Source organism: Pelodiscus sinensis, chromosome 1 (genome assembly GCF_049634645.1).
Source record: "Pelodiscus sinensis isolate JC-2024 chromosome 1, ASM4963464v1, whole genome shotgun sequence".
NCBI lineage: Eukaryota > Metazoa > Chordata > Testudines > Trionychidae > Pelodiscus > Pelodiscus sinensis.
In genome coordinates, this window is record NC_134711.1 from 118,814,957 (window position 1) to 118,840,637 (window position 25,681).

Here is a 25,681-nt window from a genome sequence, read left to right on the forward strand (position 1 = left end):
CATGGAAACAATAGCTCCTCGTCCCAATCCCTCTAGTCTGATCTCCCCCCCTTTTGTGAATGCATGGATTTTGGTCCAAGTCCTTCAGGGAAGCGCAGTAAATTTGGCTCCACTCCTCTTTTTGGATAATCTTAGCCAATGAAAAGACTTCCTTTGTTTAGGAAGCAGTTACTATTAAAAAAAAAAAGACTAGTAATTTTTTGCAAGGTGGAGAAACTGCAGCTCTCCTAAGCATGGATATAGGCAGCAAAAGCCCCTTCCCTCCAGGCAGATTTCTGTCCAGAAAGTCCATTCAAAGTCACTGGCCCTGCCAGTACAACCTCCCTGTTTCACCAGGGCACAGCCATTCAGTGCTGATCACCCTTCATTTATTTGCCACACCTTTCCAGACATAGCTTTCCAACTACGTGTCAAGTGCCTGCTACGTGACAGATGAGCTCATGGTTACAAGTTACAAACAAAGTCCATGCCAAATGGAATTCTTATCTGGCAAGACATATTCCCTGTACTCTGACACTCTGATCTCACGTACGATGGAGAAAATCAGGAGTTGTCACAGTTTTGTCTGACCACAAATAATATTTGCTGAAATTCTTGTTTTTTTAAAAATTTGGCTCAATCCAAACTGCTTCCCTCTTGTCCCCATGTTTTGTAACCGCCAGCAAACTGAAAAACCAGTCATTCACCCACCTCTACCTGAGATGTCAGAAAGGGTGCAGGGAGGAAAGAAAGTGGAGGGAGGCAGGAGAGCATCACACGACCATAACAGCTGGGGTGTAAGATGCACACCCCTTCTGTGCAGCCTCGGCAGAAATTATAACTCTCTGAGCACAATCTTCCTGATGCTCCTGAAGCAGTGCTGCTCTGGGACACCCCTGAAGCAGAGCTGTGCTATCGCACCTGCAGTCTAGCCCTAAGTTGTTAACTTACATCATGGCAAAACATAGCAGGGATGTGTCAGCATCTGCCCTTACTCACCTCTCCGGAGAGCCAATCAGCTTAAAGTCAGTGGGCAAAATTCTTTTCTCCTTTTGGCAAGTGTAAATCCAGAGTAACTCTACTGCCATTAGCAGAGTAACACCAAATTTACACCAGTGGAAGAGACAGCAGAACTTGTCTAAATAGCTCTAGGAACCACGTGACATTGCAGCTCAAAGACATTTCAAAACAAATATCTCCATTCAGGCCCACTGACCAGGGAGGGGGAATTGTGGAAGTGGCAGTGGTGCGGAGCCCTGGACCTCTTTCATTTGCCACTGGGGTGAGGCACCGGGCACTCTGCATGGCTTTGATGTCTGGGGCACTCAGTGGTCTGGCAGCTCTGAGGGCTGGCTGCTCTGGCCCCACCTCTTCCACCTAACGTGCCACATCTTCCTGAGGCATGGAGCTGTCACGCCCCCCCCCCACTTTGCCCCAGGGCCCACATGGCTGTTCACCCCACTGTCTCCATTTGAAATCATACAGTAAATTATGATGTTGGAAACTACACAGGAAGAAAAAAAAGTGTGTGTATAAATAGCCCAGTGAAATCCTTTTTGCTCAAGCCAACCCAGCTGAGGCTGATGGGATGTGACTGGAGCTTTCAGGCTACAGTTTCAGGAAAAGGGTTTCCTTTCCCTAAAAGGGAAAGCATCTGGGTTTCATTTGGCTGGAAGTTAATACACTTGCTCAGGCCTTTCGGAAGAGTTTCAAAGTGAAATTAATGATCTACTGTCCGTAGCAGTGTCAATCCAAAGTAATTCCAATAACTTCAGTAAGGTCACTCAAGGCTTGAGAGCAGAATTTGGCCCAGAACATTCACTGAAAACTTGCTCAAAAGACTGGCAACTCTTCTCCTTCTGTCAGCTAGTAAAGAAACCTCTGTGGCAGTTAATACCATCCATAGGGCTGAAGCATGCCAGTAGTTTTTAGGCTTGGAACTATATAATGGACTCCTTTGTCCAGATAAAGCTTCTCTGGTCTTAATATTGGATTAAGTAGGAGTATATTAAAATATCCATCATGCCCTTTGAGTGCTTGAGATGTAGAATATGCTGACTGACTTTACTGTTGTATGTTCTAATTAAACAAACAGCATGTTGGACCAGAGCAATCTGTCTGTATTAGAGAAGGCAGCCAAGATGTGGTGGTGTTTACATCTTTTCATTACACCTCCCAAAAGAGAAGAGTTATTGAGGAAACACCTGCAGCATGAAGTTTTCTTAGCTGAAAAAAAGGGGGGAAATTGAGGCAGCAGCAAGGTCTAACATCAGACTGGGTAAGCCCAGCTACAGGACTTGAATCAATTCTCTGGTTCTGACAATCCCAGAAGTTTGGGGAGTGTTCAGATCTAGATGTAAAGTCTGTCTCATAGGCTCACGGATTTTTGAAATAATGCACCAAAGGTAACAAAAAGTAGGTAGTAGCTGAAGTCCAGATCCTCTAAAGAAGGGATGGGGAACCTAAGGCCCAGGGGCTGGATACGGCTCTTGGCTTGCCTGGATCTGGTCCCCGAGGCTTGGGGGCCTCTCTCAGGGTATGTCTACACTACAGCACTAATTCGAACTAACTTAGTTCAAATGAGTTAATTCGAACTAAACTAATTCGAATTAGTGCATCTAGACTTAAAAACTAGTTCGAATTAGCATTTTTCTAATTCAAATTAGCATGTCCACACTGAGTGGACCCTGAACTGAGGTTAAGGATGGCCAGAAGCAGTGCCAGCAGGGCATCAGATTAGGACTTAGAGTGTGGAGCTGCTGCCTCAGGCTAGCCGAGGGCTGTGTTTAAAGGGACCCGACCCCCACTCCGGACAGACAGTTCTCAGGGGTTCCCCGCTTGCAAAGCAGTCCTGGCTTGGAGTGCCCTGAGTGCCCACACTCGGCACATCACAGCACTTGGCCATCAGCCTGGCAGCACTTGCCGCAGGCTGCCATCCGGAGGGGGGAGTCAATCAAGGGGCTTCAGGAGAGTTTCCACCCTGAGGAGCCCGCAGAGCCAGCCCAGTCCTCCCCATCGGGGGCTCGTACCCCATTACTCCTTCACCTCCTTCCACTTACCCCTCCCCAGCCCCCCTTCCTGATGTACAAAATAAAGGACACGTGTGTTCAAAAACAGAAACTCCTTTTATTGAACAAAACTCGGGGAGACTGGGAAAAGGAGGTGGGAGAGGGGAAGAGAGAGGCTGGGAGAGGGGAGGGCAACTAAAATGATCAGGGGTTTGGAACAGGTCCCATATGAAGAGAGGCTAAAGAGACTAGGATTTCTCAGCTTAGAAAAGAGGAGACTGAGGGGGGATATGATAGAGGTTTATAAAAGCACGAGTGGTGTGGAGAGGGTGCATAAAGAAAAGTTCTTCATTAGTTCACATAATAGAAGGACTAAAGGACACCAAATGAAATGAATTGGTAGCAGGCTTCAAACTAACAACAGAAAGTTCTTCTTCACAAAGCAAAGAGTCAACCTGTGGAACTCCTTGCTGCAGGAGGCTATGAAGGCTAGAACTAGAACAGAGTTTAAAGAGAAGTGAGTTAAAGTCATGGAGGTTGGGTCCATGGAGTGCTATTAGCCAGGGGGTAGGAATGGTGTCCCTGGCCTATGTTTGTGGAAGGCTGGAGATGGATGGCACGAGACAAATGGCTTGGTCATTGTCTTCGGTCCATCCCCTCCAGGGTATCTAGTGTTGGCCGCTGTCGGCAGACAGGCTCCTGGGCTAGATGGACCTTTGGTCTGACCCAGTATGGCCATTCTAAGCTCAGGGTCGGGGGTCTCAGTGGACCACCTTGATTTTCATGCACACCTGCTCCTGGGTGGCCAGGCTGGCAGCTATCCTGCCCTAGACGGCCATTTTCCTGTGCCTAGTGCGGAGGTCGTGGATGAGGTCCACAATGTCCGCACTAGACCAGGCGGGCGCCCGCCTCTTGCGGACCTGGGCAGGCTCCCGGGAGCCACCAGCCTGGTCCCGGGAAGAGGCGGAGGGCTGGGTGGCAGCGGGTGGCTGGCTCGAGCCGTGCCAGGTGCAGGGTCTGCTGGCTGGGTGCTGGCAGGCTTGCACCTGGCATGGGCACCGTAGCCAGCCCGTGCCCCTTTAAGGGCTCCGGGGCCGGGAGGGGGGCAGAAGAGTTTCCTTGGTGGTGCCCAGAGTGGCCACCAGGGCAAGCTGGGGAGGGCTAGCCTCCCACTAGTTCGAATTAAGTGGCTACACAACCCTTAATTCGAACTAGGCGTTAGTCCTCGTAGAATGAGGTTTACCAAGTTCGAATTAAGCGCTCCGCTAGTTCGAATTAACTTTGATAGGCACTACACATGCAAACCGCTAGTTCGAACTTAATTCGAACTAGCGGTTTGCATGTGTAGTGCCTATCAAAGTTAATTCGAACTAACGGCTGTTAGTTCGAATTAACTTTGTAGTGTAGACATACCCTGAGCGTTGGAGAACCCATGCTGGCGTTCCAGCCCCTCTGCTGGGACTGGAGCACACAAAATCTTCTAGCCATTAGGCCCCCCAGGCTCTGGTGTGTGAGGGGAATGTGGGGAGCCTCTTTCTCCTTCTCAGTTGGGGGCCACATCAGTGGCACTTCCTTAAAAAAATGTCATGTCACTACCACCCATGTCTCTTGAGAATGCAGTGTCTGATGCTTGCAGGGCTTTTATGAAGGAGTAAGTGCTATGATGACATTGGTTATGATACAAGTCACTAAAACTTGGTGTTGAGGTCTGCACTAACAAAGAAGGTTTAAAAAGTTTTGTGCAACAAAAGCTAGAGTACACGTAGTTATCAAAAAGCCCTTGCTTAGTTAAAGTTCCTACCCTTTTTCTCCTCCAAATGTGCTTTTAAGCAAACTGATTTCATTTTGCAGGGAAAGATTTTTCTCCTCAACAGCCTCCAATGCTTTCGTCTTGGCTAGAAGAAGATCTTGTAATGCCTGAGAAAGAAAACGCATGGAATCAGGTTATGAACATACTTGAAGCTAGTGATTCTGTTATTTAGATATACTAGGAGTCAGGGCAGGGGGTGAGGAGGGGCTCAGGACAGGAAGAGGGGTTCAGGAATTAGGCCAGGGACTGGAAAGAAGGGGAGCTCAAGGGAGGAGGAGACTCAGGGCAGGGGGTGTGGGTGGCTGCTGACTTCTCCCCAGGGGTGGCCCAGAGTAGCAGGGGGGCACCCCACCTACTGGCATGTCCCTGGGCTGTGCACTCTGCCCTGCAGCTTCTCCCTGGGCTGGCCAGGGATGGTGGGGGGGACTGTGCACCCTGCCCACTGGCCAGGATGGGGCAGGGAAGGCTGCGTAAGGTTAAGGTTAGGATTAGGGTGGGGGAGGCCGCATAAGGTACCCAGGGTGGGGGGAGCAGGAGGACTGTACAGGCTGGATGAAGGGAGGGTGCACTGGGAAGCCTGTCGGTGCTGGGTGAGTAGCAGGCTATGCCTCCTCCTGGTGATGGTGGGACTCTCTCCCACATCTGGCGGGGCCTTTTCTACCTCTGTCCACCTTCTCTCCCCACAACTGGCGGGGATTTCTCTCCCCCCATCCAGTGGAGCCTTTTCTCTCCCCCCATCCAATTGGGGCCTTTTCTCCCCCCGTCCACCTTCTCCTCCCCCAATCTGGTGGGACTTTCTCCACCCGTTCCCCATCCAGTGCGGCCTTTTCTCCCCTATCTGTTCAGTGGGGCCTTTTCTCCCTCCCTCTGTCCATTGGGGCCTTTTATCTCACCCACTTTTGGTAGGGCCCCGCCAGAGGGGTGGGGTGGGGTATAAAATGCCCCACTGAATGAGGAGTGGAGAAAAGGCTCCTCCAGACAGGAAGGGGGAGAACAGGTCCTGCTGGACAGGGGAAGGAAAAAAGGCCACACTGGACAAGGGGAGAGGAGAAAAGGCCCTGAGAGATGGAGGACAAGAAAGGGCCCTGCTTAACAGAGGAAGAGGAAAAGGCCCCTCTGGATGAAGGGAGGGAGAAAAAGCCCTGCCAAACCAGGGGGAAGGGAGGGCTTGGAGGGAGAAAAGTCCCTACCAGATGTGGGGAGAAAAAGCCCTCCTGGATGGGAAGACGAGAAAGTCCCACCAGATGGCAGGGAGAAGGCGGACGGAGGGAGAAAAGGCCTCACCTCCCTCCGTTTTGCAGGGCCTTTTTCCCTGCTCTATCCAGCAGCGCCTTTTCTGGTCCAGTGGCTGACAAGATGGCAAGCCCCAGCTGACCTCATTCTTGGTAGTGCAGCTGTCCCCCCGTTGGTCACTCTGCAGTATAGCATCCCCCTAAACAGCTCCCTCCCTTTCCATCTTATGGAAAACAATCCCACTCAAGGCACTTCCCATTTTCCTGACATAATCAAAACTCTGATCTTGCTTTAAGTTGGAGAGGAGGAAGGTGCATACCAGATTTGGAGGAGCTGTTGAACAAACGGACTCACAGACAGACAGAACCACATTTCTAAGATAGATAGCCTTTGCATGAAATCATAAATATCTTAAATGTATCACAATACAATGATATGATCCTTATATTTAATCGTACAATTCAAAGGATCCCCAAATATTTTACAAACATAGCAATCTGATTTACATTTATACATTGTACACAAAGAAGAAGTTGTGGCATTTCATTTATTTATTAAGTCTTAAATTCAGCCATTTGCACGTTGTTTCTAAGGCTTTAGAGTTCATTACTTAGATTCTATTTAACTTTGCATTTCAAGTAGTGGCTGGATCATTTTATAATCAAAAATAACAGCTGTCATTAAACGTGATGCAAGAAAGGAAAAAGTATCATGTTTCCGAGGATAAGCTGATTGCATCAGCAGCCAGGAAGGAAGTTCTTATCCACACACATGCATACAATGTTAGCTGTATTAAAAATCTTACCAAAATAAAACACAAGACTGCACGTACAATATGCCCCATGGGGAGAGGTTAAGAGAACAAACTACAGGGGACAAAGATGAGTTACATCATCTATGCCCTACTGGAAAATACTCATATGACAGTGATGTGCAAGAACTAGAATAGAATAGAATAGAATAGAATAGAATAGAATAGAATAGAATAGAATAGAATAGAATAGAATAGAATAGAATAGAATAGGGATGCACACCACATGCACAATTTGATAAATGCATTCTAAAAGGTCACTAAATTCTGTGTTGGCCACTTCTGGAGAAGGCCATGGATAATGTATTTTTCTGGGTACTGCAAATTTGGTTTTTCACTGGAAACAAATTGAGCCAGGTGTGCTTAGAGTATTCTGCATCCCCTGAACAGATGTAGGAGCATTGTGCTTCCACTGCATGGTAGGAAGCACTGGGAGCACACTGTGAATATGCCATTTCTATCACAGGCTGGTGTCTATCAAGCACAACTGACTCTTGTGGTAGCATGTGTCATCCTGAAAATAGAACATTCACCACATTTTGACCTATGGTAGTGGTCATTGGGAGCCAAAATGTATCAAGAGTTACCAGGAAGCTCCCTGTGAATGCAGTGGCAAGGAAGTGAGGGGAAGCACTGAGACACAATAGGGAAGAGGGGGAAGCGAACTGAGGAAACTGACCTGGGAAGAAAAGTCCCACTTTTTCCAACAACTCCTGGGCCCATTCCAGCCCCTCTGGCTCTCACTTCCTGGTCCCCGGGTCCTGTAGTGGCCCCTCAAACCCCTCTGAATCCTCTCTCACCTCCACTGCCATCCCAAGGTATATGCAAGTGTACACAGAGGCACTAGCCCCCCTTTTCTCTGAAATACAGCAGAGTGCGTACCATGACTATCGCTAGTGACTACTCTTGATAGAGGATAATGGTCTACTATTGCCTTACACTAATGGAGTCACTTCCTTTAGTTTTTTCATTGCCTAAGGGTTTTTCCACCACTCCTTCCTCAACAGGATGACAGCATGTCTGCCAAAAAAACCTATCCTTAAACTGCTGCCACCAGGGCACATTCCTCTTTTTGTAGGAGTTGTGGGCCACAGCTGGCTCAGTTTTCAAGGTGTAACACGTAAGCCCTGTTGATAATATTCACTATTTCAAGACTCTATGGAACTTTCAGACCAGCTTTGCACCACCGGTGGTTGGCTTTCACAGGACTATTAATATTGGAAATGCCACTGTGTTTACAAGCATTGCTCATAGAACTACATGATGTGGCTCATAGAGATATTAACCTATTCAAAAGACTATGGAGTGGTCTGTCTGAAATCTATGCGATTGCAACAGGCGTTGCAGAGCTGAAATTCTGCTCATTTACCTCAAGAACTCCACAAACCTCTTGAGTGATTTGGGGAAACTGCAGAATTCATGACATTTGGAAGCCTGACATTGGATTCTGGACCAAACCTGTTGATGGCTGTGCATTATTTCTTCAAGGGCCACTACTTTCTTACTCACGCGATGGGTTCCAAATTACTGGGTTACCCAACAGAACCCCATTTTCCACTCTTGAAAATACTGCACTGATTTTTGAATGGTGCCTCTTCACAGTGCTTAATCCAGGAATTAAAGAGTTAATTATTTGACTATGTCTATCTGTGGATTAAACTGGAGTTCATGAAAACTGCTGAAAACTTGGATGTAATTTTACAGAAACATCAGCATAAAAGATGAGACCCCCACTTCAGTTAAATAACTTCCATTTTGTTCCTTCGCTGCTAAAAATACTGGCCCAGATCCTGGGCAAAGGTGGCTTAATGACACCTTTAACCCCACCCGTCCTATCCCCACTCCTTCTGAGTTGCACACTGAAGTCCTTAGCTGAGGAGCTAGATGATTCTCCCTATTGATGAAGCCCATCCTGTAAAAAAAAAAAAAAAAAAACCCAACACTCTTTCTGAGATTCTGGACCATTTGAGAAATGGATTTGACTGCAAACCTATCAAGGGAAAAATAATAATTTCATCTCCAGGCCTTTAATTAAAGAGGCATAGATAGATCCATGTTGCTTGTTTCCCCATGAACTTTAATTAACCTTAAAGCTTCATCAAATTTTTAATATGAGAATTATTACCAGACAGAACAAAGTGTTTGATACTTACACAAATTTGAAATTCAAATGTAATCTAGTGTGAAATGAATGGGAAAGTAAAAATAAAGTAATTTCTTCATGCATTCATTCCAAATAATAATTTGTTTGAAGACAGGAATTTAATGTATATATTTTCAAACTATTATTTATTAATAATTTATCATATTGACCTCAGGAGAGAAATAGCAACACTAACACACATGCATGCACACTCACACACAATATGTACACACTTTTATTTAGGGTGCAGCTGAAGTTAATTGAATTATTTATACAGGGCTCTTCAGCTGAACTCTCCAGACAGACTACCAATCATTCATCTGCATGGTAAATATCCATAGGATTTTCAGCTAGAAGTCTACTAAATCAGCTGACTGCTCATTGCAGCTGATCACTTCCATTGCCCGACCTATGGTTGACTATATATTCCAGATAATTAATCCCTTTGATCAATCTCTTGATACAAAAATTCAGTATTTCAATAGCCAGTAGTATTCACATCTAGCTGAACTCTAATTGAGAACTTGGTTGAGCACACAACAAATTTTTTTTCATGTGCATATGGAGATCATTTGTAGAGGAGAAATTTTAAATAGAGACTACCTCTACACTACACGCTAATTTCAAAATAAGCTATTCCTGAATAGTTATTCTGAAATAGCTTATTTCACAATAGAACATCCAGACTGCAGGGAAGCCTCAAAATTAGTCCAAGGCAGGCTTCCCTAATGTAGACATACTATCTCGATTTAAAACCCCACGAGGCACTGGGGAGGGGCTATTTCAAAATAGCAGCAGCGGAGCATCTACACACACCTTATTTCAAAATAGCTATTTTGGAATAGGCATTATTCCTCATAGAATGAGGTTTACAGATTTCAGAATAAGCCCTCCATTATTTTGAAATTATTTCGAAATAATGGAATGGCTGTGTAGACGTTCGCATTATTTTGAAATAACGCTAGTTTTCTCAAAATAATGGTGCAATGTAGATGCACCTAGAGTAATACTGTAAATAGCCTATGCAAAGTGAGAACTTAGCATAGACGGAAAAAAGACATTTTTAGAAGCCACACCAACATCCACCCTGTTGTGTTACTCAGTTCCGCATCTTGGAAATCATCTTTGGCTATGGCTTTACTTACAGGGACATGCAGAATACATGTACAACATACGTAATACATGCATAGTTACACAACAGTGACAGGCTCGAGTAACGGGCAGGTGGTGGGGAAAATCTCCTTTCCTCACTACTGGAATCTTTCACCCTAGTGAAGGAAGATTCCAGCTGCAGAGGGGGGGGGGAAGCAAGATACATTGGGAAGGGACTGTTTGGGTGAATAGCGAGGCTATGTAGGTATATATCCTGGGGGGTTCATGAATATAGGGCACTCTACCTACCTAAGCTATGCCCTTCTATCTATATTGCCATTTACATCCAGGAGAGAGAGAGGCAATGTCTGTATTTTACATGCTGGCATAAGTGTGGACTTACCCATAGATTCCACTGTGGCAGCCCTACACATTTTAGGCCACTTTCATTTCTTTCCACTATTTATGAGGCTATTACCACACTTCTTGATGACAGCAATACCATTCACTCCTTGGCTTTCCTAATACTATCAAGTTCACACAAAATACTGATGCTTAGGTCAGCTTCTTTGATCATCGCTCTGACCCTGTCACCTCCAGCTATAAATTGCCCCACAGACTCCTAATTTTACAAGACTTTCGTCCGCATTTTTATGACTCTTCTGCCCCTCCATACTCCTCTGTTCTTATCTCCTATTGGGTAGCCAGTCTCGACCTATTGGTCTCCTTCTCCTAAAACCATTTTAGTGCCTTGTTTCATATGACCCTTTAAGTTTGAAGGCCCACCATGAACAAGAAGGCATGGACCATCTTTCCTTCTTCAGAGCCACTGCAGGGAATGTGATATTTTTATATAACATTTAATTTAAAAAAAATTTTTGTATCCGTCTTGCCTCCCTTCAGCTATTGCTAATTTTCTCAAATTGTAATTTCTTTGAGGCAGGAAGTGCCCAATACATTGTTAGCCTATTGGGATAGATATAGGTAGATAACATTAATAGAAGTACCTATCCAGAACTCTAGGGCTTAGTCAATCATTACAAACCCATGCTAGCTCAAAGGTAAAAAGTCTTTTAGGCCATTAACACTAGGAGCATAACCAATTGCCAAAGGAAGAGTCTGATAAAATAGATGAACCTTTCAGTGGAATTCAAGTTACCAAATCCAAGTTCTGTTAGACCAGGCCTGTTTCACTTCAGTGTAAATAAGGGAGAGATTAAGCCTGTTGAATTCAATGCAAGACTGAATTACATTGAAAATAGGTTATGTACTAGACATTTATCTATTATTAAACATTAAATACTGCGAATAATTTGTACAAAAGGCATGGAGCAGTTTGACCAGTACTTGGAAACCATTTCTCTCAGGAAAATTGTATGCAGTAAAAATTTAGTCTGATAAGCATTTTAATTCCATTATGTGGTGCTAGAGTACATGAAATGCTACCTAACGTTTAACAGAGACTTTTAAAAAGCTGATTGCCTATGAGAAACTGCTTCTTAGGTATACCACATTTCAGATAATCAAAGAATCTCAGTACAGGAAAGCAGCATACAGTTAAAGATGCAACTTAAAGATGCAACTAACATTCCATCATGGGAACCATTTTGACTACAGCTGATGAGCAATTTTCCATGGAGATTTCCACTAGAAAGTGTCATTTATGACAAAACCATTTGTGTGTGAAATTCTGATTGTGGTAAACTTCCTGCAAAAATCAAAATAATATTTGTTTGAAATTTCCTCAAAGAAATGTTTTCTAAATTTTTTTTAAAGATTTTTTTTCTTTAAAATGCATCTTTTTATTTGTATCTATTTATATTATTCCGTGACATGTCAATAATAGCACATGATTACAGGTCATATCACTTGTCAGATGACATCACATATTAAGTCCTATCATAATATGAAATGATATTCTGCATTACTACTGACATCATTTGAGATAGTATGGCATATTATATAGATTAATGTTATATATTGTGAAATAATACATATATTCTACTATTTATTTTGCATTTTTCAAATAATCAAAATCAGCTCCTGCTTAATATAAATTGAAACATCTTATCTTACCATATTTTGTAAACCAAAGTGTCTCCTGCTTGTGCTGTAAGGAAACAGTTTGTCAATCTGTCACTTTCAACAAGAAAATAAGATAAAGGGTCAAACTGTTTTCTAACAACACAAGCAGAAGACACATTGATACAGAACACAGCATATTTCAATTTGACCTTAATTTATTTTTAGTAATTTAAAAAAAGCAGACTAGAAGAGAATATCTGGACTAGTTCATGTTATATGACATTATTTTGCAACATGTCACTAGTGAGCCATAAGATGACATCATATCATGACAAGTGATGCAAAATACTAAAAATACATCAATGGAAAACCAATTACTTTTAAAATAAAAATATGAAAGTTCAAAAAATTTTCCCCAAAACAAAAGTTTCAAAACATTTTTAGGAAGGTTGATTTCACAGGAAATATTTGTGGTTGCTCTGATTTAGAACAAAAACAAATTCTGACATAGCAACAATTCCTTTGAAAGCAAAATTCTGAGTTTTGATCAGCTATAATTTTTATACCCTCTTCCCTAACTATGCCAAAGTTTAATCTATTTGCCTGAAATTATACAAGTGTGATTTTATGCTAAGGTGAGGATTATTTAGGAAATCTGAGGCAAGTCAATCAAGATACTTAAGAGCCACAAGAGTTCAGAATACACATTGTATCCTTTTGTGGGCAGTTTCAAAGTTTTTGATTTGTATTACCTTAAAAATGACCTTGCCTAGAAATTTCAACTTTGATTTTATCTGATGGCCTTACAGACTTGGACTCATATGGCTATTTTCAAGAAGCTGGTGGTCAGATATTTTGATGCTGTATCTTCTGCCCTGCTCTGTTAAGTTTAGAGGATACTCAAAAACTAGCTTAAAGAGTCAGCACACAATTCCTTTTACATGGGGTAATTTCCAGGCAGTATGCAGCTGGTTTGGCTAGATCTCTATACCATAAAAGCTGCACCAGCAGTTAATTAATTTTTAAGAGAGCACAGAAGTGGCCTGGAGAGATTCCGCAATAAGTGCTGCTCGGCACATGCAAGGATCTGGTCCTTGAAATTGCCTGGTAAGATTTATGTGAACTTCAGAATGGCTGCACAGTTCTTTTCAGATACTACTATCAAGGCCTTGTACTATCTACTCCACAAAATGTAGAAGGCATTTATTCAGCAAGAATCCCTTGTTTCTGCACCTCTTCCCTGCAATGCATTAGAAATTCTGTGGCCACTTCAGTTAAATTAAATTGATGAATTTTGTGATAAGCCTGCAGTCTAGACATAGCCTCTTTCAGAAGAAGCTTTTCCGGAAGAGATCTTCCGAAAAAACATCTTCCGAAAGAGAGAGTCCACACTGTGAAAGCACATCGAAAAAGTGATTTGCTTTTTTGACAGTGTCCACACTGAATGGATGCTGCAAGCTGTGAATGGCCACCAGAGCACCTGTGCTTCTTCCTTTTTCCGCTTCTTGCAAAAGAACTCCCTCTTCCCCGTCCACACACTCCTTTTTCTGAAAGAGCTCTTTCGGAAAAAGGCTTCTTCCTTGTAGAAAGATGTTTACCAATGTCAAAAAAAAAAAACCCCTCTGTTCTTTCCATTTTTTTTTTAAAGAAATGACTGCAGTGTGGATGTAATTGAAGGTTTTTCCCAAAACAAATGCCGTTTTTCCAAAAAAAACCCAGTAGTGTAGACATACCTACAATGGACAACACAAGCTATTTGATGTTCATTGTGGCATTTGGAAATAAAATATAAATTTAGTAGTTATCTTAAATAAGCATTTTCAGTGTGGCATAACTACATAACTAAAATCTTGAACAGACCAGGACATAAGTGGTCTGGCCTACTGGTCACAGCTGGGCTGAGGCCTGTCCACCAGGGACAGCTATCATGAGCTGGTGCTGAAGCCAGGTTCCATAAGCAAGAGTCAAGATCACAGTCAAGCTGGGGCTTAAGGTCAGAGATCAGGCAGTACTGGATTAGCATCAAGGTAGACATCAGAATCAGTCAGGCTAGAAATCAAGCAGAATTTGGCATTGCAACAAGCCAAAATCTGGGTGGTTACCCAAGCCAGGTCTACATTAAAGGGGAAAGTCAGCTTAAGATATGCAACTCCAGCTACGTTAATTACTCATGAGGAGCAGGACTACCAGCACCGACAGGAGCACCCTCTCAGTTCAAATTAGCATATCTTCACTAGACCTGCTACTTTGAACCCCGGAAGATCAACTGTGGCAGCTTTGATCTTCTCTGTAGCATAGACTAGTTCCCTAGGCTAACTCCTGGGGCAAAATAGGGGACTTGGCCAATCAGAGGGTCACTAGGAACCATGATTCTGGATATCTTGGGTGGCACATTCTGAAGGATCTACTCCCCATAGTGCTTCCTTGTTATAGCTCTGTATGGCTGCCCAGTGGCACTGCAGGAATATCAGGTATCCCAGCTTTGCAGAGTGCAGGTCCTTTAAACACATTCTAGAAGTTATATGGCCAGGCAAAAAGTTCTCTCAGAATCTGTATTCAGAGAAGGGCATTCTTGAGTAGTTGCTAGTGGCCAGTGCATTGTCCTCATTTGGTGTGGCTGTGTCTCCCGCTCTAACAAAAGCATACACCCAGGAAGCCTCACATTTACACTATTACTGTTACTACTACTGAGAAGGAGGAAGTTGAGTGTAGCTGCCAGTCAGAACAGATGTGATAGTAATGCTGGTTTTGCTACATATCACTCTGTATATGCTTTTTTTGTGGAGCATTGTGAAAGAGGGCAGAATTAGACACCTTTCTTGCAATGTATATGTTAAACCTCAGAATTTAGTAAATTTTTTCAAACGAGGGATAAGTGGACTGAATGTGAATAGAAAATTTCCCAAAGTTAAGTGGTGTTTAGATTCACAAGGGTTCAGAATCACTGCTAAAATAGATTATACAAAAGGTTTTTTAAAAAAAAAAAGTGTTTTCCTCTTGTTACCTTTTATTTATTTATTAAAATTATTATTCTATTCTGAGAATGTGATTTAGTTCCACATAGTCTGGAAAGAACAGCAGAGGGCAGATGTGGTCTTATAACAAATGAGATCTGACACAGAAGAGAAAGTTTTCCAGAATATAAACTTTGGTGTCTTCTGGGCTATTCAGTATTCGTCTCAGATTAATAACTTGTATCAAAATTATTGGGCAATAAGGTTGGTATTACCATTAAATGGTGATTTTAGACACTTCATTAACAGAAAAGCTTTACAAGAACATCACTCAGAGAACAAAAATATTGATATACTAATTTAAAACTTCGCCATTATAAAATGATTTCATTAATACAGTACCTTGAGAAAAATTTATGACCAATTAACAACCTTCACAATCACACCTCCTTTGACTCCTCAACCACTAGACCATTCTTCTTGTCTATGAAGGTATATTTATATTGTTGTGGTACTTGCTTTAAGAAATTTAAACCTTCTCACTGGTTTTTGATTCTGAGATATGTGGAATCTCAAATGTTTTGGCTCATATAAGTCCTGATTTAGCAAAAGTTCACACCCTTCTCAGGAATGTTTTTAATTGGACTTAGTAAATAATATATATTCAAATGTTTTGTTGAATTGAGGTGTTAAATTGAAAGATAAGGGGCAGTTGAACCATCATAGAACAAGAGAGATGCTGAAAATATATTGTGTCTGTTAATTTTGCAGAGCATACATGCAATTTTCTATGATTTGGGTGAACTCTCTCATGAGATGGTTTCTGAGGTAACTCCAGAATGCAGATCCAGTGTTATTTTAACCTAGTGGAATCCTGGTGTTTGAGGCATAATGTTGTGTACCTATGGCTAAGAAAGAAATTAAGAATTATATTTTGGGACCTGAACATCCAAAAGTGCCTCTTGGAAACATGAAATTGGAAGACTTATTTCACCTTTACTCCATTTAGTGTTTTAGACCATGAGGAGAACCAGATGGTGTTTTAGTGCAGTATAGTCTAGTAGAAGCAACAGTGGATGTTTTAGTAAGGTTGCATAACAGTTTTCATTTTAGCTGCCTGCTTTCTGTCACTGACAAGTTTCTCAAACTTTTGCCTTTAGAGTTCAATTATCATCATCACCTCAATTGCCTATTCTTTATCTGTATAATGGCATCCAAAATGTTATTAATTTATACTAGAAACCTGTAAAGTAAATAACCTCATGGCACAATGTTTTATTCCATTTACAGGCATATGGGCCAAATTCTGGCATACACACATATGAGCAGCAGATGGAAGGTGGTTGTTCATATTTCAGCTCTTTAAAAAAATACAGTTGAAAGCCCTTTACAAAGTTCTGTGACAAACAAAATAAGCGCTTAATGGGCCACTGCCAGAGACTCAGGGAGTATGATCCATATACATATATGGAGTATATAAAAAAAATGAAGCAGGCACAGAGCTCCATGTACTCCTATTCCAACAGGAAATGGATAATGCAAGACTCTCCCCTTTGGGCCTCTTCACAGCTGGGAATTGCATGAATATTAATGTTCTAATGCACTGTGTTCATACACCGATCTGGATGGAATTGAGGACTAATGCTGGTGAGTCTCCGTGCTCCTACCCCCCCTTGCCATCCAAAATCTGGCTTCTTTCCCTTTAAAGCAGCGGTTCCCAACCTTTTCCAGATGGGGACCCATTTTGACAATTCAGGAAGACTTGGTGACCCACAGCAGTTCAAAAACAGGGGGAGGAAGGAGGGAGAGAGCCACCTGGGGAGATACTTGGAGACCCTTCTGAAATGTAATAGTGACCCATATTTAGGTCCCCACCCATAGGTTGGGAAACCCTGCTTTAAAGAGTACTCTCCAGTTCTGGGGAATATATTTTCACTTTGTATACATCAAATGTATTCAACGATAGCACTTTACCAGGTTGATTTTTCTATTGTAATTTTTGGTCCAATAAAAACTTATTCTTTTGGTGAAGCTTTACTCATTCATCAGACAGCCCCAGCATTGCTTCTTTTGGGCCTGATAATGTGACCACTGATTTCAGTGAGAGCAGTATGAAAAAGGAAGAATTGCTTTGCTGGACTGAAGTTGAAAACAAAGGCATGGCATTTGTTTCCATTTCTCCTTCCTCTCCTAAGGAGCTCTGGCCTTTAGGGCTCCTTGCCTGACTTAGAACAACAACAACAACAAAACTTAAATGATGATTGCTGCTGCCAGTTTCCAGCACTTAGGCAGCTAAGAAGTCAAAATATACAGTGAGTATCCTATGTGATTAGCCTTTGCATGTCCATTGTAGTGTCGGTTACCATTTAATGCTAAAATCCAAGCTTGCAATCACCTCTCGAGGACAATCCTGACTCAAGTAGTTCCACTGATATCAGTTGTAATTCATATGATCAAGGAGTGTAGAACTGGACAATATGGAATATTGTTTCCCTAAGGGTTCACACTAACTTTTGTGCAAAATAGTTTGGTAGCAGCAGGACCTCAAGCTGTTCCTTGGTTGTAGTACTAACCGCAAAAGATGCTGTACAGTTATTTGAAAAACTTAAATGGTCTGGTAGCACTTTATAGACTAACAAAGCCTCTTATCTACATTCTCGTTAACAGGCAGGATTGAAAGTTTGCGCTGCTGACATTTTGAAAGGCCCATGGTGCCCCGTCAGCACCAAACAGCGTTGGAAAGAAGCAAGCCAACCATATCCAGAAAGTTTTTACAATGGTATTTCTTTAGGTTTAACCCTAAAGAGAGACTTTTTACTATTTTGAACAGAAAATGAAAACTACAAAATCTTGTTAGGATCCAATCTACAGACACTAGCCAATACACAAAGCAATTACAACGAAAAGGCTGGAATGAAACTGCCTCCTAACTAAGAGCTCAGACTTTGAAGCCAGCATGAGCCCGAGTCATGACGTCACTATCCAGAGCCCACAGACACGAGCCCATGTCTGTCAACATGAACTGGGAGGCTCACTGCCACAGGTCTGGGAAGACATATCCCTCAAGGCCCCATGGAGAACAGGGCCCCATTTTGTGAGGCACTGAAACACATAGAAAGAGTCAGTTACTGCCTGGAAAATGCTGCAGCATAAAGAAACAAAGCAGCCAAAGGGCAAGGAACGAAAAGTGAAGTGTCTTACCCAGTATCAATGGCAGAACCATCTTTAGGGGGACTGACAGACTTGCCAGGCCCCTGAGCTGGAGGGGGGGGGGGAATAGGGGTAACTGCCCCCTCTCCCCCAACCCTTCAGTGCTGCCTGGATCATGCTGCCCAAGGCTATGGAATATGCCGCACAGGGCTCCAGTGGAGATTTAAAGGATCCAGGGCTCTGGCTGCCACTTCAGTAGCAGCGTCCAGAAGTCACAGGTCCATTTGAATGGCTGGGCCCCATGGCAGTGTCCCCCTTCGACCTCACCTGTTGGCGGGCCTGACCATCTTATGACTCCTAGCCCAATTCCTACCCACTAGAACACCACGCCTCACTAGGTATAACAAAAGACAGGACGATGTAGCACTTTAAAGACTAACAAGATGGTTTATTAGATGATGAGCTTTCATGGGCCAGACCCACTTCCTCAGATCAAATAGTGGAAGAAAATTGGCATGACCATATATACCAAAGGATACAATCAAAAAAGTGAACACACCCTTTTTATGTGTGTTCACTTTTTTGATTGTATCCCTTTGGTGTATATGGTCATGCCAATTTTCTTCCACTATTTGATCTGAGGAAGTGGGTCTGGCCCATGAAAGCTCATCACCTAATAAACCATCTTGTTAGTCTTTAAAGTGCTACATAGTCCTGTCTTTTGTTTCAGCTAGACCAAACTAACATGGCTACATCTCTATTACTATTTCACTAGGTATAAGGTTGTGATGTGGAGTTTTCATCCTTGCCTCAAAAACTATTAACAAGTGGAACTGTGAGATTAAGGCATGGAGCATAATACTATTTGCTCTTGTGGAATCTAATGCTCATTTAGCCATCAGTTGGAAACATTTTCAAAAGGGCCTCAGTAAGGTCACTACAACTGAGCTGAGCACACAATTTTATGTTCAAAACCATTTGCGTAAACAAAAATCTGGTTGTGTAAACAAGTCTGGGAGTTCTGCAGCCACCCACTTTGAATACACGCCTGTGCTTTTTCATGTGCAATCCAGCTTTTCCACGAAACAAAGTAAGGTGGGTGGGTTCTACTCCCAGCTCTGCCACTTACATGTATCACTTTGAGCAAGTCACTTAGGAAATATTTTTAAAAGCACCTATGCAATTTAAGGAACCCAAGTCCTATTTTCAAAAGAGGCAGATAATTAGGAGCCAAAGTGCCATTGAAAGTCACTAAGACTTAAGCTCTTAGGCCCTTTTGAAAATGTTATCCCTCACTTCTCTGGGCCCAGGTTCCCTTCGTTGTACAGAAATGAGGATATTTACATTCCTTTGTAAAGCACTGTGAGATATATGCATGAAAAATGCTATAAAAACCTAAATTAGAGGCACAAAGTTAGTCAATTTTCAAAAGTATGATTCTGTCTGCAATTTGTGTGTGTGTGTGTGTATATAGAGTTGTTGCATTAACATGGATTTTTTAAAATGATCTTTGTTTGAACTAAAAAAAAAATGACATTTTAGAGGCATGTTTGCTTGACTTAGGGATATATCCCACAGTCAATGCACATGTCTCATTAGCATTAACCCTTTGGAAACTATTGAGCTAAACAGGATGGATAGAGACACTGACTGATCAAGAAAATCTTTTAAAATATCAATCTAGCTAGCACTATGGAAAATGTAAGTTACATGAATGCTTTGAAAGGAAGAGAATATAGCAGTACTTAGCACATTTGTAGGACTGTTAATCTTCAAAGGATGTTACTAAAATAAGGAGTTTTGCAATTTACTAGGGTGGAAGGAAGATAAAACCTATGTTGTAGATAGGCTGGGATTTTCCATAGTGCTCAGTCTAGCTTGCTTCTTCCCCCAATGAATACTGAATTCAGTGGGGAGGGAGTTAAGCCAATGCTGAACACTTTAGAAAAACACTAAATCCTCACAACAGTATTAACCCTATTGGAAAGGTCCAGAAACGAAAGCAGAGGTGAGGTCATTAGGATTAAATGTGTGAACATGGACTACTTAGAGAAATAAGGGTTTGCAGAAGGAGAGAAGTCTTGTGCACTTTGCCCCAAAGAACAGGTACCAAGGAGTTTGTGTAGTCATCTGCTGCTGGTTCCACCAGCATTAGTTCCTGAGCAAGAAAATCCATCTTTGCCCATGAGATTAGGCTGTAGAGAGTAGAAGCTCCTCAGTTCGCCCCCTCCCAACTATGGATCACCAAACATGAATAGAGCAGAGGGACATCCACCATTCTTGGGACTAGAGAGAAGCAAGTAGTGGTGCTCAGCTGCTCCTCTTTCCATCTTTTTAAGTGCTTTTCTTCCACATTTTGTTCCCCTCCATCACATATATGCGGGGGGAGGAGATCATACACCTTAGTACTTGTAATAATTTAACTCCTCCACTATCCTCTTGTCATTCCCACAAGTGTCTGAGGGGGTACCGTATTAGTCTGTATCTGGAAAAATAACTAGGAGTCCTGTGGCACCTTAGAGATGAACAGATTTATTAGGGCATCAGCTTCCATGGGTAAAGCCCACTTTACCTGATGAATTATAGTGAAGTTTACAGAGGCATGCCCATGATTGTAAAATATCAGTTTATAAAATATCTAATTACATTATGTCTCTTCTCCATAGATATTTCAGCAAAGCAAAGCCCATGAGAGCACAGAGATAGAAATAGTTACCAAAAATTCAGTAGTTTGGCATGTCACAGCATGTAGGGCTAGATGACTACTAGATCTAATGAGTAGGGTAGTTAGAAACTTTTTGAAGTTATGGTAAAGCTACATGCATTGAAGTTCTAGTCCCCTATCAGCACACAATCCCTGTACTTCAGCTGTTTTTCCAAGAGCACCTGGGAGCAGGGAAGAGGTAGAAGTCATAGCCAGTTGGTTGGACATGAGCCTGGAAGTAGGCAATGCTTTTTTCGGGGCTGCAGTAAGTTACCATTCTTCCTCCTCTACTCTGGAGAAAAAGGGCAGCACAGGAGGAAATAAGATTGTCTGAACAATTCCTTCCCTGTGTTTCCCTTTCCTGGAAGTTTAAGTCATGGAGGATGGGGTGGGGAGTTTTGCACATGCAAATTTGCCCCAAAGGCATATTCAGAACGTATAATACTAAGTATCTGTTCTGACTAGCTATTGTGTAGGCATCTGGGAATGGCAAAAGAGGGTCCTTGTCAGAATGATGCCCTTTAAGTGGTATGCAAATCTCAATCAATATGGTTTAGATAACGTAAGAATTTCTATTGGACAGGGGACATATGACAAGTGAGACAAACTGGTGAAGAACAGAATGAAAAGAGGGAAATGGGAGAGGGTGAGAAAGCAAAATGGTCCTGGGGACAGGATCTGGTGGAGGAAAGTTCCTGTGGCTAGAAGTTGTGGCATTATTATGGAAGAGCAGGGCTGGATTGAGACCTTTAAAGGCCCTAAGCACTGAAAAGATTATGGTGTCCCCCATATGTAATTCAAAATAAAACAATACTATACCGTAAAATCTCATTTCTTTTGGTGCCCCTGCTTTGCTGGTGCCCTAAGCATGTGCTTAGTCTGCCAATTGGGTAATCCAGCCCTGAAGGAGGAAAGGGGTTGGGCTTGTTATAGGGAAGGCTGAAGTGGGATGGGGGAAAAGGGAAAGATTGAGCAACTATATATATATAAGCACAGTGAAGATCTCCAATTCCTCAGAGCTCTGTTTTCAAACTCCAATTTTCTCATTCAGTTCAAGGCATCTGTGGACCAATTTCTCATTGAAAGTGGATCAAAGATATCTGGTGACAGGGTGAGCAAACAGGGCCAGAAAGGGCTAAGACAACACTTTGGGTGGAGGAAGTCCTGCCCCTCCGGCTGTAGTGAGCATTATCAAAGTGCAGGCTTAGTATAAAGGGAAGCAGCTCAGCTCTGTCTGGGAGGGCTGCTCAAGAGGAAAGATGTGTGGTGGAAGCTCCTGCTGAGTATCAGCCACACACCCTTCCCACAGGAGCCGAGGACCCAGGGCTCAGAGTGAGCTTCCACACCCGACTGAGCATCAGGAAACAGCCTGCCCTGAGGAACCTGGAGACCCTGAGACTTCCAGGACTAATGAAACACCAGCTATGTAGGCAACAACCCAGAGTGGGCAAGTGAGTGGTATCTCCCGCCAGCATGACTTCAGTGTGTTTTGGCGGGATTTCCTGCTGAGTCTGTCGTAGTCTACTTGGCTGCCACCGGGGCCTTCATTCAGAGCCTCCCCATCCTGAGTTGCCAGCCCCCTTTGGTGGAGGTCTTTACTGACTCTGGCAATTGGGCCATGCTGCCCCCACACTGGGGTGAGTACCCTCATCCTGAACCTTGGACTGAGGGGACTATGAGGCCTGGAGGTCACCCCATAGGAGTTACCACAGCACCCATGTGTGAGACTTTTTCTGCATTGGCCCTAACCACAGTTATACACAGCCCTGAGAGAGGGCTGGGGCTGTGGAGCAGGCAGCTATGGCATATAGCACCCAATTAGGGACCAGCTGGGGTTGTATAAATAGGGGATCCTGGGGAGGAGGAGAAAGACCCTCTTGCTCCATCAGGGTGCAAGCCCCCTATTGTGCCTCTGTGCCCCCTGACTGTCCTCATCTAGCCCATTCTCAGGGCAAGTTAGTCTGTATGGGTTGCTCATCATTGGCATGTGTCACAACGGCTCTGCTTACCTAGTCGGCCTCCTGATCAGCCCACATACCAGAGCCTTTGTCTCCAGCCCCTAGCCAAGGGGAGTCTTGGCTGGCCTACTTCCAGCCTTTGCTGGCTCTCCCCAGCTTGTCTCCCTCCAAGGAGCTCCTGCTTCCTCTGCAGTCAGCCCTCCACTGGCTCTCCCCAAGCAAACTGTGCTTCTCCATTTATAGCTGTCAGCTGGGCTCTCACTCGCCCTAATGGTTTCAGCTGGCTTCTACAAGCCAATTGTGCTGCCCTAGATAGTTGCCAGCTGGGCTCTCCCTAGCCCAAACAGCTCCAGCTGGCCTCTTTGTTTCTAGCCCCGGCTCAGGGCTTGAGTCCTGGTCTTAAAGGGCCAGTGCAGGGCAGGCGCCCTGTCACACTCCCGCTGTGGAGTAGAAGGGACCTGGCTACCAGGGAATCTACAGAGGCTTCCTGAGACAGAGCAGTGCTGGGAAGTTCTGGTCTGACACCATTCCCAGGCTGAAGCCTTGCTCTCAAGGCCTGAGGGTACTAAGGCTGCAGGGAAGCAGCCAGGATAGGAAAAGGTAACAGGTCCACCTTGCCGATGTTGAGTGGCTGTTTCAGAATGCACTTTGCCCCGAGCATGACTGAGGCAAGGTTGGTACAGGACAGGGGTGGCTAGATGGTCACTGAAGCAAGGTGGGTAAGGGGGCTGGGATTCCCTGGAGGAAGGACCACAGAGTGCAGTGGCATTGCTGTAGGGTAATGCTGGGAGGAAAGGGCACCATGGGCAGGAAGGAAACGGGGTCTGAACCAGTGCAGGAGACAAGTAACTGAGAGCAAGACACTGGCCAGCAGAGGGTGCTGCAAGGTGGAAGAGATGACTCCCTAAGTGACCAGCAGGAGGCGGTATAGCAGTGAGTCACCACCCTGTTACACCATGAAACCCCTAGCTATCCCTAAATGCCACCAAGGTGTGCATGAATCATGACACATCCAATCAGCCTAACAGTCTAGTTTATGGATTTTCACACTAGTGATAAGTAATGAAACAATATGAAATAGCCTCCATAGAGTTACCTAGAAAACATCTGGAATTTTGGCGTCAAAGCACAGCCATCTACACAAATGAGAACACTATGTATTATTGTAAAATGTACTAAGAAATATCACAGATAAATGAGAAGTTAAAGTGTCCTGTATATCACAATATGTTTCACCCCTTTTGTGGTTGTTGGAGTTTCCATTACTCTGAAGTCTTGCCAAACATTTCATTGTTACCTTATTTGATATACTTGGTTGTACTACCTTTCGCTTTGTGGAGCAATGATTTAGTGTCTCTAAATTTAATTTTCTAAAATGTAACCAGATGTCCAGTCCTTTTAACATAAAAGAAAACAATATCAGAAACATGTGCTTTTTATGCATTTCAGCATAGATACTAAGATTTCACTCTCTCCAAAACATTCTTGCTTCTGAAAAAAAGGCTATCCTTTTATCTTTGACATCACATGCCACATTGGCATACCAAAGTGGTTTGATCTTTTAGAGTCTGTCTGCTCTTCTATTCAGCCAAAGGATCCCTAATTTGGGGGTCTGGCTTCTGTCTTCCCACTGAGCTTTTCTTTTTTTTCACAATAGTGACATCACTCTTTGTATGCTGGACTGGTCTGGCCCATTTAATTTAACGGGAGGTGGATGAGGTAAGGACTGCTCAGAGATCCAGCATTAACCAAGCATAAGGGTATGCTTCACAGTGCGTTGTTCACTTAAGAATTCAAACACTCTGGTGGCATAATGACCTCAAGACCAGAGGTTAAGGAACCTCCCAAAATTCAGCTTGGGTGGTGTTCAACTCAGCAGAGACATACATCCCCTGCCATCTAAATATTTAACTGCCTCACTTCTCTTTATTCCTGGGATGCAGTATCAGTATGTTTAAATGATAATTGTGGAATATATAGGCATTAAGCACCCACTGCAAAAAGATTGAAGACACAATTTTTTCCAGGTGAACAAAATCTTGAAAGCTATCACTTTTCTATCCCCGATCAAAGCACATTCAGGAGAGAGAGGTATACAGCCATGATTATAGAGCAAATTGCAATAGCAATAACATTGTTGAGTTTCTGAGTGGTTAAAATTGGTTTTGTTTATGTTTATTATATGGATTTGCTCCATTTGGATTTTTATTTGGATGGTTCATGGCTCTGCAGTTTTTATGATGACAAGAGAATGACCCCATTTAGGCTAAATCCTATAGGTATTTTTAAAAATTTAATCAAGAACTCAGCCTAGAGGCTGTCCATTGTATCAGTAACACATCAACAAACAAGTCTTTACCGAAGTGCATTTTCCTAGACTCTCATGTCATTAGAACCAAGCTGGCTGAAGGAATACACCAAGTCAATATGTGAATCTTGCATATTCTGATAATAAAATCAACACTGCTTTGTAAAGTCAATCCTGTAAAGGCAGTCTTTTTAACTCTGTGCAGTTGAGCCTGACTAAAAGCTTTTGAATAAGAACTTTTTCTTACTTTTTTGAAGCGGACCCGAGCTTCAATGTTTTCTCTCCTTTCACTACAACCAGAAAACTCAAATTTCTTTATATCATCCTGTACCAGGGCTCTCACTATGTTCTGGGTATTTGGTCTCTTTGTTCCCTCTTTTCAATGAGTCGGGGACACTTCAATCTGGTGCAACACCTGTGCTCTTTCTCATTGCCAGTTCCCATCTATATACAGGATTCACAGATACTTTGCCTACAACAGGCCTGGCCAGCAACCAACTGGGGGG

At 43.2% G+C, this 25,681-nt stretch overlaps 2 protein-coding genes across 3 annotated transcripts in view; both read right to left on the bottom strand.

The window, feature by feature from the left end:
* The window catches only part of KRAS (KRAS proto-oncogene, GTPase), a 208,257-nt gene that overhangs the window by 169,995 nt on the left and 12,581 nt on the right, over positions 1-25,681 (bottom strand). The window lies entirely within an intron of this gene.
* Positions 1-25,681, bottom strand: part of LMNTD1 (lamin tail domain containing 1) — a 276,783-nt gene that overhangs the window by 50,276 nt on the left and 200,826 nt on the right. For both annotated transcript variants that reach the window (XM_075898616.1, XM_075898606.1), the window contains one exon: positions 4,789-4,904. In XM_075898616.1, the coding sequence (XP_075754731.1) occupies positions 4,789-4,904 (116 nt within the window). The remainder of the gene's footprint in view (positions 1-4,788; positions 4,905-25,681) is intronic.